Consider the following 18,986-nt stretch of genomic DNA (forward strand, 5'->3'; position numbering starts at 1 on the left):
GTCTTTGGAAGAAACCTCTGAAAGCACTCTCATCTCTTACACAGAAAGACACCAGCACATTTTTCTCGATTTAAAATTTTGATTTGAGAACAAAAATATTTCCATCTTCTTTCTCAAGCTTTCAAACCAGCTGCATCTCACACCAGGCAGTAATTTTTCCTCAGGGTACCTCGAGGGCTTTGTTATCTAATGTCAGAGTTACAGGCAGCAGCTCCTTGACGTGCCAATGCCACGGTACAGGCATGGAAGTGTGGGAAAAGCAAACCTGAGGGTTTTGGTAGCTGCTTTGTTTCAGGTAAAACGAGCTTTCCTCAGAATCTGGCAACAGAAGCCTTTTTAAAAATGAGGTAGAGCATTTATTAGAGTTATTTTTCCCTGGGGCAGGAAGAAAGAGCTGTGCTTCCTGGCAAGAGTGAAACGCTTCACAGAGCTTAGGGATGGAGGTGGTGGGATGTGCAGGCTCAGGAGCCAGGCTGAGCCAAGAGAATACACCTTTCCTCTACCAACCCCAATTCCTCACTAAAAGGACTGTTCAGACCTCAAAAACCAGAGCAGAAATCCACTTGTGTCACACAAATTCTCCTTTCATTTTTCAGAAATTCCAGCACACCAATTCCCCAAAGCTGTGCAGAGCTGGGGAGTGAGGGTGATCTCCCAGCTCCCTGTGCTGTCTGCTGACACTTCCTGAGGGATCAGCCACATCTGGATCCACAACATCCCAGATCCAGGGGTGATCAGCCACATCTGGATCCACAACATCCCAAACCCGGGGTGATCAGCCACATCTGGATCCACAACATCCCTCAGTGAAATCAATACACAAGACATCAGACTGTGATGAATGGAATATTCTAAACTGGATTTATTGTTCCCAGACATTAATGTAATACATAAACACATTAAAAGAGGGGATATAGTAACAAGCAACCCAGTAACAGAAAAAAAAAACCAAGTCTTTGAAATTTTTGTTCTATACTTGCACATGAAAATGTCCCCAAAAAGTTAAGTAGTTGTCAGCCAATATAGCAAGGATTTCAGATATTTAAAAAAATAGCCCCAAAAACTTGTCAATGAGTTTGTCATAAGCAAAATGTTTTGTTTGGGTTTTTTTGGTTTTGTTTTAAATTTATTTTTAGGCTAAAAAGGAATAAGCATTACCTCATGCAGTATACAAAGGCTTTAAAATAAATCCATTAATGCAAATGAAAGACTGACTCTTGAGGCTTTTTTTTTTAAATTAAAAAAAAAAACACCAAAAAAACCCTCAAAGAGTTTCAGAAAATTAATCCCAACTGGTTTTCTTAGCATTGAAGAAACAACCTATAACTTCCTTGCACTTCAGAAATTTATTGTTACCTCTTTCATACATGTATGCTTGTAGTATGTCTTAGATTTAACAGAGTTTCAAATGAAATTAAGTGCAAAAATGTTTTCTTAGTGTTTGCCAATTATTGAGGTAAGTAGTTGGGAGGGAAAAAAAGACAAAAGAATGAGGGTAGCAGGATATCACCTGCACATATACCAGATGGAAGAAAAGGCAAATCTGAAATATACAGAAAGGGAGATAGGAGAGGAAGACTGAGGAAAAAAAATAACAGCAATGATCAACAGCTGAAGTTTAAACCAAAGCCCTTGAAATCCACTCAGCAGAGCAGCAGCCACTGAAATAAAGCGTGTTTATGAGCATGGCTGGGCTCTGGGGAAGCTGGAATTGTGACAATGGTCCCAGTTCCAGCTGACTGCCTGACAATGCTGGGAATGCCAGTGCTGCCCCAACAGCTGCGCCACGTCCTGGCCAAGCCACACAGAGACCAAAGACCATCCAACGGGGGGTTCCTGACACCAACAACGGGGTCACAAGCACAGAGCAGCAGCTTCTATAGTCAACAACGTCATACATGGCAAACCAGAGACTGAGTTAGCAAAATGTGGTATAAAAAAGTATAAAAGTTGTTTTTAAAAACCTCCTTAAAATGTTGATATAATACGATGTATGTGGAAATGCCATGAGCCACAGAAGGAAAAGCCTAAGCCTTAACATTCAGGAGAGCAGCAGAACCTCTCTGGCCACATCACCCTTTGTATAGCAAGAGGGGGAGTTTTTGGTTTCTTTTGTTGTTTTTACCTTAAACAGGAGTTTAATCCAAAAACCACATTCAAGTGTACATTTTCCGAGGCTTCAGAAGATGCCCTCCCCACCCTGTTTAAAAAGAAAAGGAATAAAGGTTAGATAGAAATGTCTAAATCCAAGGTCCCTTTGGAGTCCACCATCCAAGGGTGGATCATCCAGGAGTGGTCATCTCCCTCGATCTTGATGCTTTTTTGTTTTTATCTTTTTCTTTTTGTCCTCTGTTTTGGGTTTCAGGGCGCAGACGCACGCGGACACTCCGGCGATCGCTTTGGGCAAGTCCGTTCCTTTGCACCACTTATTTTTCTCCTTATCATAAACCTGGACTGTTTTGGAGAAGACAGCTTCCTCCCAGCTGTATCCTCCGAGGATGTAAATCTTGCCATCCCAAACTGCCACCCCTGACTCGCTGTTGGCTTGCAGCAGAGGGGCCACTCTGGTCCACTGGTTGCACTGGGGGCTGTAGGACTCCACGCTGAGGATGTCGAAGCGAGCCATGGTCTCGATGTTGTCGTCGCTGCCGCCGATGGAGTAGATGTTGTCCTGCAGGGTGCACATGCTGTGCCAGCCCCTGGCAGTGATCATGGGCCTCTTCTCCTCCCACACGTCCGTGCGGTGGTCGTAGCACAGCAGGTTCTTCCTGTAGGGGCCGATCTGGTAATCGTGGCCTCCCGAAATGTACACGAATTCCTTGTAGACCGTGCCCGCGTGGCCGTAGGTGAACCTGGGGCAGGCAGGAACAGGGCTTATGGGTTTTATCAAGACACACAGGCATGCAGCAGGGACTGGGCTAAAGAAGCAAACAGTAACTGAAGGCAGAAGAATCCCTGATCTGGCGGTTACCCAATAACTCCTGTCCTTCCCAGGGCCTCACCCTGCACTGCACAGCCTGACAACCACTTTTAAATCTTCCTTTCCATAGCTGGTCACTACAGAGCACTAAGGTATGACAATCACTTTTTAATGCATCCTCTAGAGTGTGTCACACAACAGAAATAGCCCATCCTGCTCTACTGGCATGACCTTCACTCCCATTTTCCTGCTCCACTGCTTGGCTTGCATCAGTCTGAGAGGGCCAGAGAGGGAAAAAATCCACATCTCAGTTAAGGTTTCTGTGACAAAAAGAGGAAATTATCATGACACTTCTCAGACTTATCAGCAGGGATAAAGCAATAGAAACCAAGAAGAAAATTGGTGCTGCCTTGCCCTTGCACAGCTTCAGGATCACTGGTCACATTTCTTACCCAGGGGCTCTCTCTGCCCAGTTCACCTGCAGTCCCAACACAGGCAGTGTCCTTTCCATGAGCCATCTGTCTGCTCCACCAGCCCTGCCTTACAGCAGGGAACTTCTCTGGTCACCCCAGGACAAGGCAGCAGACCCCAGTCCATCACAGATCATGGTGAAGTAAGAGAAAATGAGATGGTAGAAGCAACACCATGCAGGCTTCATCCACAGGGCAGAGAGAAACCCCTTTGATCATCTGTAATAAAGCCACTACAAACCTAAATCTCCAGGCTGTTCTTAACTTCACACTAGGCTATTCCTGACCAAACTCCTTTGAGCTCTCAGGAGTGGACAGCCAAGGTGATGAACAGCATCAGCTCCTTTTAACATATCCATATCATTCCTACATGTCTTTTTTTCCTCTTTTGGGAGAGCTGGGGTGTCAAAAGGTGCAGCACCAGCCACAGCAAATTGGCTCTCACAAGGAGCCCAATGGATTCAATACCCACAGGGCACAGGGCACTGTGCTCATCATGCTGCACTCACCAGCCTATACCACCATCCTTTGTAGTCAGGCACTCGAGACAACACAACCTCCCCAGCACACAAACCTCTGCTAGCATTGCTTCAGCCTTTGAACCCTGCCTGAACACGCTGAGCTCTGTGTGCAGAGCACTCTGAGCTGTTTTCATTGGGCAGGATAATCGTTTCTGTGAGCCACACAAATGCTATCAGAACATCTTCCACACACCTGAGTGCCAGGGCTTCTGTGCCAAGGGAAAAGATGGACTAGAAAAGAAACCCCACATTTACCCTGGAAACATAACGCTTCTGAGACAAGCTAAAAGGTGGTTATTATTCTAGATGTACCAAAACCTCTCACCTCTGTCTGAATCAGATATTTTAATAGGTTCCTGCTACAAGCAGCAGAAAAATCCCTGACACACTTGGCTAATAATGCTGAGTGACCAGGACAGTCTGTTCAGCTACAGGGGCTGGAGAACCAGCCCTGGAGATCTTGCAGAGGTGACTTCACAGCTGTTCTGCTTCTTGGCCTCTCAGGGAAAAGATGGGAAGAAAAAAGGAGAGAACTTTGGTACAGTTATGGACTTTATCCAAAAAGACAACTCAAAAATTTCCACAGCTCTCAATGTGCCTCATGATGGAAGCAGTTAATTCACGCTCAGTGCTTCTGATGGACACGATGTACCCTGAGCACATGAAGCCCTGGCTTTCACCCCTGACAGAAATATCACAGCAGACAAAGTGCCCAGAGATGCTGCTCCTCCTTGTCCAAGGTCTATTCCACATAAGAACCAGGACTGTCCATCTCCAGTGCTTCCTGAGCTGCTCCAGCTGTGTTTCTCTACATACACAGGAATGGGTTTAAAAATGCTCAGTCTGGGGATGGGATGGAACAGACAGCTTGAGTTCAGCTCATTTCAAACTGCAGCAGACTTTAAACCCACATGAAACCAAGCAGCCTGGAGGCTGTGCTGTACCAGGGAGCTTGGAGGAGTCAGGAGGAGGCAATGCAAGGACATGGAATCTACCCCAGAGCCTGGTGTTACTGCACTGCTGATGGCAATCACATATTCACCATTCAGGGAAAAAATTACCCTAAGTTAATAAAAACTTGCATTTTGGAGAAGCAGGTTAAATATTTTCCTACTCTGGAGTTCTGCACAGGTAAGCAAGCCATAGCCATTGTCTCTCAAGCAAAGGCAGCTGCAGAAAAAGCACTGATCTGGTTCTTTAGCCTCAGTCAATGGCTGAGTCCAGGGAACAGCAGCAGCTAAGAGAATGGTTTGACAGAAACAATCAGATCTGAAGCACCCAATCAACCATCAATTTGTTATTGTCCAGTATAGGACAATAACCCACTGAAATGCAGCAGAGATGTTTCACTTTGCCTCACTTCTGAAAGCTCATCTGAAAGCAGCACTTTCATAGGAACTACATGAAATAGATGCATAAATTGAAACCAATCAATACAAATCCTTTTTACAAGTCCTGTGATTGAGAGAGGGGCATTACTAAATGGTCACATCAATAGAGTGGGTCCAGACATGCTCCAACAGAGAGCATTGAGCATTTTGGCAGTGCTGTGTGCAAGAGTGGCCAGAACAAAGCAGAGGCATTAAGAGAAAGGAGATTTGACTTTAACATCTGCTGGAGCCTGGCACTGATTTCCAATGTCTTAACCCAAATACAGTGCTGAAAAATTAGTTCCTGACCCAGTAACACCATTCAGATGGCAGAAAACCTACCATTCACTGTCCAAGGCAGAGGAACACATAACTCAATAAAGCTTTGGGAATCCCCTACTCCAACCAAAGTCCAGGTGAGCTGTGGTTGCTCTGAATCTCAGTGTCCACCTGTCGTAGCCCTGCAGGATCGTTCATGACCCAACCAGCAGAGCAGATACCATCACTCCAACCTGTTCCAACACAGCTCCTCACACAACAGCTTTCAGTTCTTCTGCCAAACTTTAACCTAGGGCCACTCAATTAATTTCTCTGCTGTCTGCAGCAGACCTTTTCATGGTCTGTGCAGGATGAGAACACACTGCCCCACCTCCTGCTCTGCCAAGCTCATCAGCCACCGCTGCTCCCTGCCGGGCTAGAAACTCTGACAGAAACTGCTCCCAGTTTCTGGGAAAAGGGGCAAAAAAAAAAAAAAAAAATACAGGACCTCTCTGAAGAAAGGGAAAGGTATTCCACAACCAAGGACCCTAATGAGCGTCAGGCAAAATGAATTCCCTTGTAGCAGGCTTGGACCAGGTCCACCCTTTAGACAACTTGGCTGAAGTTTTCCCTGCGAAGCATCTGCCCCGAGAGGCTGCTTGCTTCTCCAGCAAGCCTTAGCTCAGTCAAAACAGCTCAGCTCCTTCCAAGAGAGAGCTTAGGGAAAACAACATGTTGTTTTGACCATATAGGGTGGGAAGGAGATGGGGTAAGAGGAGACAAAGAGCATGTAAAGCTCTTCCAGGAGCGAGACTGCGAACAGCAGCACGGACACGTGTGCCCAAGGACACAACCACTGCCTTTCCCCTGCAAATCCCCACACATGGGAACCCTTGGGAAGCAACAAAACAAACCCATTTTCTGGATGTTCAGCATAGAACCTTAGCAAACAATCTCTGAGAGTCCCACCCCACACAGCTCGAGCGGAACAACACAAGCCCACACCCCCAGAATGACCTCAACACGAGCCTGTCACTCCAGGGAACAGGATTCCAGGCAGCTGCTGGCTTGGGGCAGTCAGGAATGGCACCAAAAAGCCTGCTTGTGGTGGTCATGCTCCCAAGAGGACAAAAACACCTGCACATGTTCTCTTCAGAGGGAAGAAGACAGGAAAACACAGGAAAAGAAAGAGTTTTGTTGGGATACATTGCCTGATCAGAACTGGAGCTTCTGGTTTCCTCTACATGAAAATCTTGCTGCTAGAGTAGGGCTGGGGGAGATGTCATTTGAGTGAAACAGGAACTTAAATCTGTTTGAGGAACAAAACCATGTGGTGAGGAGGAAAACAGATCAGATGAGGAGTGTGTTGGAGGGAAAACTAGAGCAGGCAGCAGGAACTGTAGCTAGAATGCTTTTAGTCTTGAATGGATTACAGAATCCTCTCTCATCCTTCCTCCACTGCAGTAAATCACACACTCACACGGATGGGGCAGCCACAACTTCTCTGGGCAACCTGTACCAGGCCCTCACCATCTCACAGCAAAGAATTCTTTCCTAATATCTGATCTAAGCCTGCCCTCTGCCCATGGGAAGCCATTCCCCTTGTCCTGGCACTCCAGGCCCTTGTGAAGTCTCTCTCCATCTCTCCTGTGGGCTCCCTTCAGGCACTGGAGTGCCACAGTTAGGTCACCCTGAAGCTTCTCTTTTCCAGACTGAACAACCCAAATTCTCCCAGCCTTTCCTCTTAGGAGAGGTGCTCCATCCCTCTGATCAACCTGGTGCCTCCTCTGGACTTGCTCCAACAGCTCCACCTGAAGTACCTCAAGGAAGGGCTGCCCAGACCCTTTTCAGCAGCCCCAAATCTGCCAGAGCCCTGCTCCCCCAGCTCCAGCAGTGCCAGAAAGGTTCCTGTTGCTCACCTCTGAGCCTGGCCTTTTGCAACCTGCATGAAGTTCTTTTTGCCTTATTCCTTCTGTGCAGAGACACACAAATAATTCACTGCCCAGCACCAAAGGGAAAAAAAGGGCCGAAAAGACAAAACATCCAAAGGTGCCAAGAGCCCACTAAGATCTAACAAAAGACTTAAATATGTAAAACAGCAGCTGCATGGAGAAGTGGGAAGCTGTCTAGTTCACCACACGAGGACAGAGCAACAGGGACAGAAGATGCAAAATCATTCATTTGGATGCAGGAATAATTCATCCTGTAGAGTGAGAGGGGTCTGTCCCCTAAGGGGGGACTTTTGCCTCATCCAAGCAGACCAGCCAGGCAATCTAATAAAAATTAACACCCACAAGTCAAAGTTCACTTTAAATGCTGCAGCTGCAGAATTCCCAAAGCCAGCACGCAGGTAGCAGTTGGAATATTCAGACAAACTGCTCCTTTCTAGAGAGTCTGGGTGGATTAAGCCAACAGTGTGAACTTCCCCAGGATCATTTATGAGCAAAAATATCCCTACAGGGTACACCTCACAGGTGACCCCAGTTAAGAGAAGGATTTAGGACCTGAAGATACTCTCCTACACAGCTTCCCAGCAAGGGCTGTGGTGTTTAGCCCCAGCTGCTGGATCTGCCTGTGTGAGCAGAAATAAAAAGCATCCTGCTTGTGAAGAGCACTCAGGCCCAGCTGTTAGCCTGGATCAGCCTTGCATTGCAGCACCTGCCCAAAATAGAACTGGGCAACAGGCTGTGCCTTCACTGGCTGCCTCTGGCTCTGCAGCTCTGCAGCTCAGGGACCAGGGAAAACCCTCAAACCAAACTGCAGAGTCTGTGGTGGCACTGGGAGAGGCAGCACTGCTGCTGAGCTTTCAGACATGATGGGAACACCATCCATGCAATGTCCCTGTGATTGCCACAAATCTGAGTCACTGTTAGCAGTGAAAGGTCCTGCTGTCCTTACAAAATCACTGCTCTGATGTTGATTCAAGCAATGCCCCGTTTGTCACCACAAGAGCTGCAGGGCTTAAACCTCTCAAAAGCAGAACAGCCAAGTTTTAACTTAGAGAGAGAAATAGCTCACATTTGTCAGGGTTCTGTATTTCCAATACAGGTAAATGTGTTTAGCCTAACACTGAGAGACACCCTACAAGAAAAATCATCACACCAAGGTAACAAAGTAAGGCCAAAGAACTGACAAACCCCTTTGAGCAAGATGTGAAAAGTGCTTCTGAAAATATTCAAATCCAGCTGGCCTCAGGAAAAGCTTTGTAGGAATTGTAGAATGAAATGATCAGAGCTCTCTCTCCCAGCCTCCAGATGTATCTTGGGATGAAAATTAACACCTCCCTGGCACACTGCCTGCTCAGATCCCAGTTCTGCTGTGGTTTGACATGGCTGATGCCACATTGGTTTTACATCCCCCTCCCTCCCTTCCAGGGCTCCCATTCATCAGCTGAAGTCCCACAAGCTCCTTTTACCAGCACTCTGCAAACACAGGGGAGCTCCCAAGCAGCTCAGTTACCTGGGCAGTCCTGCTATGTAGGTCCAGGAGTCCTTCTGAGGGCTGTAGGTCTCGACTGAAGACAGGGCCCCGTTTTCATTCCTGCCACCAACAGCCACCAGCATGTCAGTGATGGCTCCCAGGTAGAAATCCACTCGCCGCTGTCTCATGGAGGCAACCTGGCAAAGAAACAACCTGCTGCCATCTCCCAGTGTCTGCTAAGCAAGGGACTTGAGGGCTGTTCATGTCTGAGGATGGGGCAGCTGCTCATTCCCCTTTATTTGGCAAGGAGAGATTCTGGTTTTGACCATTATATTCATATCACTTCTGGTTTTCTGCAGTAGCATCCATTTTCAAACAAGGGGGAAACAGAAAACATCTAGGAGACAGGTTACTCTATAAATGTTTGTGTTTATAGGAACTCCTTCCCATACTCTGCAAGAAACAGGTATTAGAACCACTGAAAACCACAAGTGAACTACCCAGGATGACTGATTCATAGAGAAATCATGATTGGATCATATGGAAACCATAACTGGTCCATATAGGAGCCATGGCTGGTCCATATAGGAACCATGGCTGGTCCATGTAGGAACAAGGAGTGGCTGATAGAGTGACCCACACAGATGAAGGGTTTTGTGGCAGGACTGGGAGTGAAGAGCTTGTTCTAAAGGACATTTAGCACAGAGACACTTGACAATTGTCAGAGACATTTCCTTTCTACATCACACCCACTTTTGATTTATATGTGCTACTGCTTGAGGAAGGTGAACCAAGCAATCACCTCTCAGTCCATTCCTGCATTATTCCCAGAAATAATCTAAAGAATTGCAGGTGGATGCTGATCAGGAGTTTCTCAGATGAGATGCCCAAATCCCAAATGAAGCTGAAAATCTGCCCCAGACCGTTCTGCTCTTTGTATAATTTAACCATTCCCACAAAGAACTCGAGTAGCTGCTTCAACTTAACAAACTTGACTTTTCATTTGGAAGCGCTGTTGAAAATTCTAACAAGAAAAGGAGAAAGCACTCTGAACATAAAGGACGTTGAACAGAGAAATAACAGCTCAAGCCTCACCTTTATCCACTGGTTACAGCGGGGATCATACCTATATAGGAGATTGGACGCCGCGTCCCCTCCATTGTCCCGGGAAAAGCTGCCCCCGGCTATGAAGATGAAACCTCCCAGCACTGCCACGCAGTGGTGACTCCTCCGGGCCGGCAGGGGGGTTTCTGCCACCCACTGCCCCTTGCTGGTGTCCAGGAAGCAGGTGTCGTCGCAGAGCTCCAGGCAGCGCTCCGACACCTCGCCGCCCACGAAGAGCAGGCGCTGCTGGCCGGTGCGCAGCGCGGTGCGCTTGCTCTGCAGCACGGGCTGCGCCGCCACGCTGTTGTGGTAGCTCACGGCCTCCTCGATGAACCCCTCGCAGTTGGCCTCCTTGGGCAGCAGCGAGCACACCGCCGGCTTCACCCGGTGCAGCAGGTCGCTCTTGGGGATCAGCGGGAAGTGGATGTTGTCCAGCACCTGGTGAGCCTCGCTCTCCCGCTCGGGGTACTGCGTCAGCCACTGCAGCGCGGCCTGCAGCAGGTCGTGCTCGCACTCCTGCTGCACGTCGCTGCTGTCCAGGTACTGGCACAGCTTCTGCAGGGAGATGTTCTGCAGGAAGTCGGGGGTGAAGGACAGCGTGCCGAAGTTCTGCAGGATGAAGGAGTCGATGTAGGAGTCCAGGCGCTTCAGGTTGTAGATGGAGGCCAGCTCCTGCAGGTACAGGTAGTTCTCCTCGCTGACTTCGTTCTCCAGGTACTCGCAGCAGAAGTCCACCACCTTCCAGATCTGCAGCAGGTGAGCTGTCTCCAGCACGTAGTCGATGTTCCCTCCGTCCAGAGACAGCTCGCTGCCGTACAGGAAATCCACCACGGCCTTGAGGCCGATGTAGGAGGCTCCAAAAAGCTCCACCTCCTTCTGGTGGGCCTCCCTCATGCCGATGGTGAACATGGAGTTGAAGTAGTCGCTGCACACGGCCAGCAGGTTCCTGTGGGCCGGGACCCTCTGCTCATCCACCACCAGCACGATGTCACAGAAGAGCCCTCGGTGCCTCTGCTCGTTCAGGCTCTGCAGCACCAGACTGGAGTGGTCATCCCACCTGTACACCTGCAAAACACAAACAGCATCAGGCAGCTGGCACCTCCAGAGTCAAATGTGTTTTCCCACCAAGTGCAGTCATACAGAAGTCAGAGACAGTTTTTCTTGTGTTGCACATTTGCATTTATAATAAATTCTGACATGAAATAGTTGGCAAGTGACACAGTACGAGCCTAAGCTCCTCACCTTCACTTTGAAAAGTCTATGGAGACTTTTACTGCTTCCTACTCCTCTTTTTTTATAATTTACTCTTCCTTCCCCCACAATGCTGCATGGAAACCTCCTCCCTGATGAGTTATACAGGCACAATTTTCTGAAACTCTTCCACTCATTGTCTTGGAGACATCTTGCTGACATTTCCTTTCTTCCTTGTCCCCCAAATGACTCCTTACAGAGTTCTCCCAGCTAAGCTACTCACAGAGCATTTAGAGTGGGAAGCACACAAGCAGCAGCACTCTGAATTTTCATTCAGCCCATGTATTGTTTGGGTTACTGCTTGCTTGACAGCTGCCCCCTCTTAAATCTTTCCAGAACTCTGCATTTCTAAGCCTGTTAGGGTAAAATCCCTCTCTTTCTTCCCACATTATTCCAGGCACACACACTGCATTCAGAAGTAATAGCTGTTTATTTATGTGCAAAGCCACACATGTGGAGAACTGATTCCCACAAGGCTTCTCCTGCTTCCAGAAGCTGAGGTAGGTTTTGTTTAAATGAATAGGAGTAGATATTTTCCTTTTAAAGAAGAGGGAAAATGCCCTCAGGACACATCCATTAAGAGCCCTTCTGGGATCCCTCTGGTCCTCACATTCTAACCACCAGCTCTGGACATATCACTGAGCTTTGGAGGCAACCAGTGTTTGTCTCTTTTCTCACAGACTCACATCACCAGCTCAGGATGAACCAAGATGGAAACATTTAATTGTCCTGCAGAGCATGAACTGAACAGGGCTGGTCAGTCCAAAATGACAAGAGAAGTTTTAGGACCAGGAATTAAATGGGTGATAGCACAGTCGGGTACCTTGTGATGTCTCTTAATAAAAGCCAGGTTAAGGTAAATGCAAATACCAAATACTTTAATTACCAAATCCAAACCAGGCAGAGCCTGTAAGAACTTGTGAGAGGAGTTAAAAAGGGTGGAAGGAAACACATCCCTGTGTCCTACCTAAGGCAGCTCTGAACAGCCCTGGCTCTCTGGGTCTTGCCCTGTCCTAAATCCCCAGGCTGCATTCCCAGAGGTGACACCTAACAAGGTGACCTGAGGTCTCTTCAAGCCTCCCAGACACTCCCCCTTCCCTTCACCACCAAACTGCTGTTTCTAGAAATGCTAATTACCTGTGGCTCTGCTGGCTGCCCAAGCAGAGAGCACATGATCCCAGCAGTCTGGAAAAGCCATTACTGGGTTGGTTAAACCACGGTGGGACCCTCTCTACCCACCTGGATGGAAAAAGTTTGATTCTTAGAGCCAAGAGGACTTTTTGAGACTCAAATTAAGAGCCAAATGTGCTGCTCTTAGTGTGACATCCCAGCAGATTCTCTTTATTTCCTTATGTTCTTTTCTAAACAATGGAGCCCAAGCTGCCAAAATCCTGCTGTTGGAATGGCTCTGAACATTCAAGTGTGCAGAGTTAAACCAGTCTAAAGGAAGAGGCTTCAATAATTAAAAGGTTTCTGGATCAAAAATCTTTAATTTGCCTTATACTCATCACACCTCTGAACTTAAAAAGAGATATATGGCATAGACAACTAAGTGGCTTCCACTGAGGAACAAAACTGCCAAAGATCTGTAACAGAAGAAAAAAAAAAAAAAATATATATATATATATATAAATGGAGGTTTAAGGACTGTAAAGCTTTTTATCTGTGTTGGGAAAAGTGGAGCCTAAGCAGAAACCAGAGGCTGAAAGAGAGGGAGAGAAGAATAAATGTGGCAAAGGATAAACCACACTTTTGTGGCAGCTATAATCAGGGGTAGTTGATGGTGGCAGATGAACAGACAAGAAACAACAACTTGCAGCATCCTCTCCTGAATCTGACTCACAGGGGATGGGATTGAACCAAACCCATCGTCCCTCTCATCCCTGGAAACTGGCTGATCATTTCTTTCTAATATTCCCTAATACCACCAGCATGCATAACAAGATTACAGCAGAATATAAGATTTGCCAGGGATCCCTCTCTGCTGAGCTGGATGTTGAGTCAGCAGCGTAATCCTGCCCTCAGATCCTCCTGGCAACTCGCTCTCCTGAAATCCTTGTTGCCATGTGGAGCTGCTGCTGCTCCAGGAATCAGGCATGAGCCCATTCCACACTCAGAACACAGCAACATATTTCAGCCTCTTGGCGAGTTCATTTGTTCAGCAGCTGAGAGCTGCACATTTCAAAACCAAGACTAATTTTGTACTGAACTTGAACATCTTTCTCAAGCTATTTATACTCTGCAGAACAGCCTTAGCATTATCCAGTAATTCTAAGTTTAACAGATAGTGACAGCTGCCGTCTAAGCAAGCAAATAAAACAATGCTGTCAAGTTAATTAATTTTTAATGTGATGAATTATCATTACATTCAGACTAAATCATTTAAGTGGCAGACAGGATCAGCACTGAGGGAAAGATTATATTGGTAGGGATGCATTTAAAAATTAGTCCTATTTATCTTTCATCAATTGTGTTAGAGCAGAATTTCAGCTTCTCTTGGATTCAAAGATCTAATTTCTCTCAGACTGTTAATGCAGCACTGCTGCTCATCAGCAGTGCAAAAGAAAATTAGATCTGGCTCCTTCAGCTTTAGTAAGAAAGATGAAGGCACTGAAAAGTTTCTCTTTTCCAGCTTTTTTTCTGGTATTACAAGGTACCTGTTCTGCAGTTCCTGTAACTACAGCACAAAAGCAGCTTGCACTGGCATGAAACATAATAATTACAGCTGTTATTTACATTTTATAAGTCATCCTGAGGACCTGCATAAAGAGCTGCCTGAGATGGATTTCCGTGAATTCACAAATAAAAACAATGTATTTGTGCAGACAGAGATTTGATACAAAGAAAATGAACCCCACAAGTCTAAGGAAGCAGCCCTGGGTTCTGTGAGTTCACTGGGTTACCACAGTTCGCAGGGTCAAGATTCCCATCTTTTACAAAACCAAGATTGAATCTAAAGAGTAATCCCAGCTTTGCTTTGGTAACGAGCTTGGATTTTACAAGATGGATCAGTATAAAAAGTAAACACATCACATTTCATAACTGAATTTTTAGTTTAGAGAAACTCCTGTGCTGCAGTGATGTGGGTTTCTAAGTTATGAGTCATGACGAGCAGATGTCCATTTGCTGCTGCTTTTCCTTTTTTTCCCTTAATCACTAGGCAGCAACTTCTACCAGAAATACTCGAGCAGGTAAACCACCATTTCCATCCCTCTTTTGAAAAGCTCAGAACACTCACATTCCGCCCACAGGAGACCCTCTACCCCCACCTCCCTCGCTGTTTCCATAGCGTTGTTTTTTTTTTTTTTTTTTTTTTTTTTTTTTTTGTTAGAGACACAAATCGCACGAACCTTGGAGGATTCGCTGATCTTGTGCGGGCGGCAGATCCTGCTCTGCCGGGTTCCCTCCATGATCCGCAGCACTTCTGCAACAAAGGCACAGGGAGATGTTCAGCGGCTCGCCAGCCCCTGCTGAGCGCTCGCACGCATCTTGTGCCCAACGGGGAATGTTCCCAATTCCCACACCGGCACCCTTGGAAACGCCTGGATTAAAAATTATTATTTTTCCTTCCTCGGTGCTGCTCCCCGCTGCTGTCACAGGTCGGTTGTGTCAACAAGTTGGGCACAGCCCATCCAGCTCCGGGTCTGGCGCTGCCCGGGGCCGGCCGGAGCCCCCCGGCCCCGCTGCCCGCCGGCATCGGCCGCGGGGAAAATCCGGGAGAAAACAGCCGGGAAAACAAAGCCGTGACAAATTCCGGGAGGCTGCAGCCGCCCCTCGCCCCGCGCCACGGGCAGGAAACGCCGGCGGGGCGGGACCGGAGCGGGGAGGGAGCGGCGGGGAGGGAGCGGGGCGGAGCGGGGCGGGGATGGGATGGGATGGGATGGGATGGGATGGGATGGGATGGGATGGGATGGGATGGGATGGGATGGGATGGGATGGGATGGGATGGGATGGGATGGGATGGGATGGGATGGGATGGGATGGGATGGGATGGGATGGGATGGGATGGGATGGGATGGGATGGGATGGGATGGGATGGGATGGGATGGGATGGGATGGGATGGGATGGGATGGGATGGGATGGGATCCCCCCGCGGGAGATAACCAGCGCCGGGGATGCTCGGACACATCCTTGGAGATCGGGGCCGTTCCTGCCCCGGGATGCTCGGACACATCCCTGGAGATCGGGGCTATTCGCGCCCCGGGATGCTCAGACACATCTCGGGAGATCGGGGCCGTTCCTGCCGGGTCAGGGATGGTGCTGGCAGGGCAGACATGGATAGCCGTGCCCGCGGCACTGGCTGCAGGGAACGAGGTGTTTCCTTTGTACAGGGGTGATAAACTGTGCAGCGAGTGTGGGAGATGCTGCCAGAAACTCCATCACCAACTCCTCTTGCTTACCTGGCATGACACTACCTGACCTCGGAAATTCACCTCCCCAGAGGGACTTTCCCTCATTCATTTATGGCCCAGGAGGCTTAAAATTAAGAAACCCACATGCTGGTTAGCAGCAGGCTGAAGATTCCCTGCCTTGGTGGGGGGGAATCAGAAGCACAGACACTTCCCAGACCCACCGGGTCCAGTTTCAGTGCAATGGTCCCCCCACAACACCCCAAGGGAAACCCTTTGCCAGCCCAGCACTCCTGGGACAGCAGAGGGCTGGGTGTGTTTCCAGCTCCATCTGCTCTCAACAAGGACAGCCCAGCTTGGACACTGTCCCAGGTGCTGCCGGGGCTGCCGTGGCTGGCAGAGGGTGATGTGCAGGGTGTGACACCAGGGAGTGTGACACTGGGGGAGTGTGACACCAGGGGAGTGTAACACCAGGGGAGTGTGACACCAGGGGAGTGTGACACCAGAGGAGTGTGACACCAAGGAGTGTGACACCAGGGGAGTGTGCCACCACGGGAGTGTGACACCAAGGAGTGTGACACCAGGGGAGTGTGACACCAGAGGAGTGTGACACCAAGGAGTGTGACACCAGGGGAGTGTGCCACCACGGGAGTGTGACACCAAGGAGTGTGACACCAGGGAGTGTGACACCAGGGGAGTGTGCCACCAGAGGAGTGTGCCACCAGAGGAGTGTGACACCAGGGAGTGTGACACCAGGGAGTGTGACACCAGGGGAGTGTGACACCAGAGGAGTGTGACACCAGGGGAGTGTGACACCAGAGGAGTGTGCCACGGCTGCGGGTCCAGCACCTCCAGCTGCCCCAGCCTCTGCCACCCTCCAGTGCAGGACACTGCACTGCTCCAGGGCACCCAGCCAGCTCCTGGGACACCCCAGGAGACCTGAGGGGATGATGGGCTTGTACTCATCTATTCAATCTGGAGATGGAAAGAGTTTTTGCCGGCTTTGGCCTCTCCTGCAGCTCTTGAGATCATGGACCCTCAACTGTCTGAGTGAAACCTCACATTGCTGCCAGCCCCAGTGCTGACTGTGGTCTGTAAACTGACAACCCCAATGTTAATTGCGACCTGTAAACTGACAACCCAAATGGTAACTGTGTCCTGAAAACTCAGGGCAGCCTCTTCCTGAAGGAGAGCATTGTTCTCTCCATTCCTTTCTCTGCTTCTGCACAGGAAAGATGGGGATGGAGAAGCAGGATTGGGGACAGGCATATAGAAAGATTGGAGAAACAAAAAGAGGGGGGGATGGCAAGAAGACACTGGAACAAGGCACTTGCAGGGGTGTATTTTAAGATAAAGGCTCCCTCCAAATATTCTGACACCCCTTCTGAACCTCATGCTACAGTCAAGGCAGCTGAAGTTCAGCCCAGACTACCAGGAGTTCATGCCTGCTGGAGATGTTTTTTGAGGAGGTCCTAAAGTCCTCACTTTCTCTTGTGCTTCCTCTCCAAGGACTCCTGTGACATGGATGGGTATTTCTGCCAGGCCAGTGACATTTTCCCAACAGGATGAAAAGCCCTGTGTTCTGGAGGTCTCAGAATTGCCATAGGAAAAGCAAATCAGAGCTTACCACAGTAAAAATAGTAGGCAATTTCCTCACTCCTGTTACAGCCTGATGAAACTGAGCACAGTGCTTATCCCTCTATGCATAAAAAAAAAAAAAAAAAAAAAAAAAAAATCCATGAAAAAGTGAGAAAGACAAGGAAGAGAAGCAAAGAGAAGAGGTTTGGTCCCACAAAGAAGATGTGCATTTCTGATGTTTGGATCTAGAATTGAAAAGTGTGAGGCATGAAGTCCCTAATTAAGAGAATTAACGCTCCAGCCACTGGGTCACAGACTCACACAAGGATGAGGCTCTCCCCTCCTAAGGGGATGACATTGGAGTCACCCACCTCTGCCCTAGGAAACACCAGGAGCTGAGGATCAGGGATTGAAGGGACAAGGACAAGGACAAGGACAAGGACAAGGACAAGCAGCAGCGTTACAGGTATAAACAGTAGCAAGTGCCAGTGGATGATAAACTCAGACTACAAAAAATAAATTTAAGAGCAGATAATGGTCAGCACAAAGGCTTTTGAAAAATGAAAGTGATCCTAAAAGCAAAGACAATCAATATAAATCCAGAAGTATTAATGTGTGATTATATTATCATCTAGAGCCTGCAGCCTACAGATACTGAGTGTGATTCACCCAGTGTCCTACACTTGTCCTGACTTCAGAAATATTTCCCTGTTCCCTATGACCTCATCGGATCGGAGAAGCACTGCAGCAATGCCCGTGCTGGTCCCGGAGCTCCGGGAGCCTCCCGGCACCCAGGGACGGGGATGGAGCTGGAAGGAGCTGCGGGCTGGGCTGGGGCTGTGGGGCACTAAAGGGCCCCTGGCAGCCAGGGCTGCTCTTGTCCCCCGAGATGTCTGACAGCACTTGGTAACCGTGGGGTAATGAGGATGCTACTGCTCAGCCTTCACACGGACACTGATGTGAAACAAGCAATCGCAATCCCGTGCGAACTTTAAAAGAAACAAAATGTGATGCTTTTTATCAAGGAATGTAGTTTTTATTAAATTGCAAACCCAACCCCACGGGTTTCGGGTAGAAACCCACGAAAATGCCTATGGGCCGGTTTGTAGAACTCCAGTCCTTGGGCACGACATCACCTGGTGCTGTTTATTTCAGCCGGGCTCTGCAAAGCAGAGACCTGTCCCTATTTCTGCGGGAGCGAAGCGCAGCCTCCCAGGCAGCCCCTGCCTGTCACCCCGCATCTCCCGGAGCGCAGAGAGCCGCGGGGATGCGGGATTGTTCTGGGCAGCGCCGGGAGCCCGGCAGGGGGAGACCGCTGCATTGGAACGGGGCGAGCCGCTCGCACACAGCAGGGACGCGGACACACACACGGACAGACACCCAGACAGACACACAGCCGGGCCCCAGCGCCCGCACGCACCTGGCCAGCGGCTGTCAGCGCCCAAAATCACCCCGTTCGAGGCCGGGGCGGCGCTTAGGGCTGGGATGCGGGTGATGCTCGGTCCCCGCTGCTCCGCGGCGCGGGCACAGCCCCGAGCCCCCATCCCCATGCCCATGCCCATCCCCATCCCCATCCCCATCCCATGCCCATGCCCATGCTCACCTGCTCCGCTCTCGCTACCTCCCGTGCTCCCGGCCCGGCCCCCGGCCCCGCCGCTCCGCTGCCGGCTGCTCCATCCCGGGCGCCTCCTCCTCCTCCTCCTCCTCCTCCTCCTCGTTCCTCCTGCCGGCGCTCAGCAGCATC

General features: G+C 49.1%; 1 protein-coding gene across 1 annotated transcript; it reads right to left on the reverse strand.

Annotated features, from left to right (window-relative positions):
• Positions 1-838: 838 nt before the first annotated feature.
• KLHL36 (kelch like family member 36) lies at positions 839-18,924 on the reverse strand. Its single transcript, XM_056500493.1, has 5 exons — positions 18,846-18,924; positions 14,665-14,738; positions 10,055-11,128; positions 8,999-9,156; positions 839-2,852 (listed from the first exon to the last, which is right to left on the reverse strand). Exons 2-5 carry the CDS (start codon positions 14,722-14,724, stop codon positions 2,297-2,299), a joined length of 1,848 nt encoding a protein of 615 aa, XP_056356468.1. The 5' UTR covers positions 14,725-14,738; positions 18,846-18,924; the 3' UTR covers positions 839-2,296.
• Positions 18,925-18,986: the final 62 nt, after the last annotated feature.

Source organism: Oenanthe melanoleuca, chromosome 11 (genome assembly GCF_029582105.1).
Source record: "Oenanthe melanoleuca isolate GR-GAL-2019-014 chromosome 11, OMel1.0, whole genome shotgun sequence".
NCBI classification, from domain to species: Eukaryota; Metazoa; Chordata; class Aves; order Passeriformes; family Muscicapidae; genus Oenanthe; species Oenanthe melanoleuca.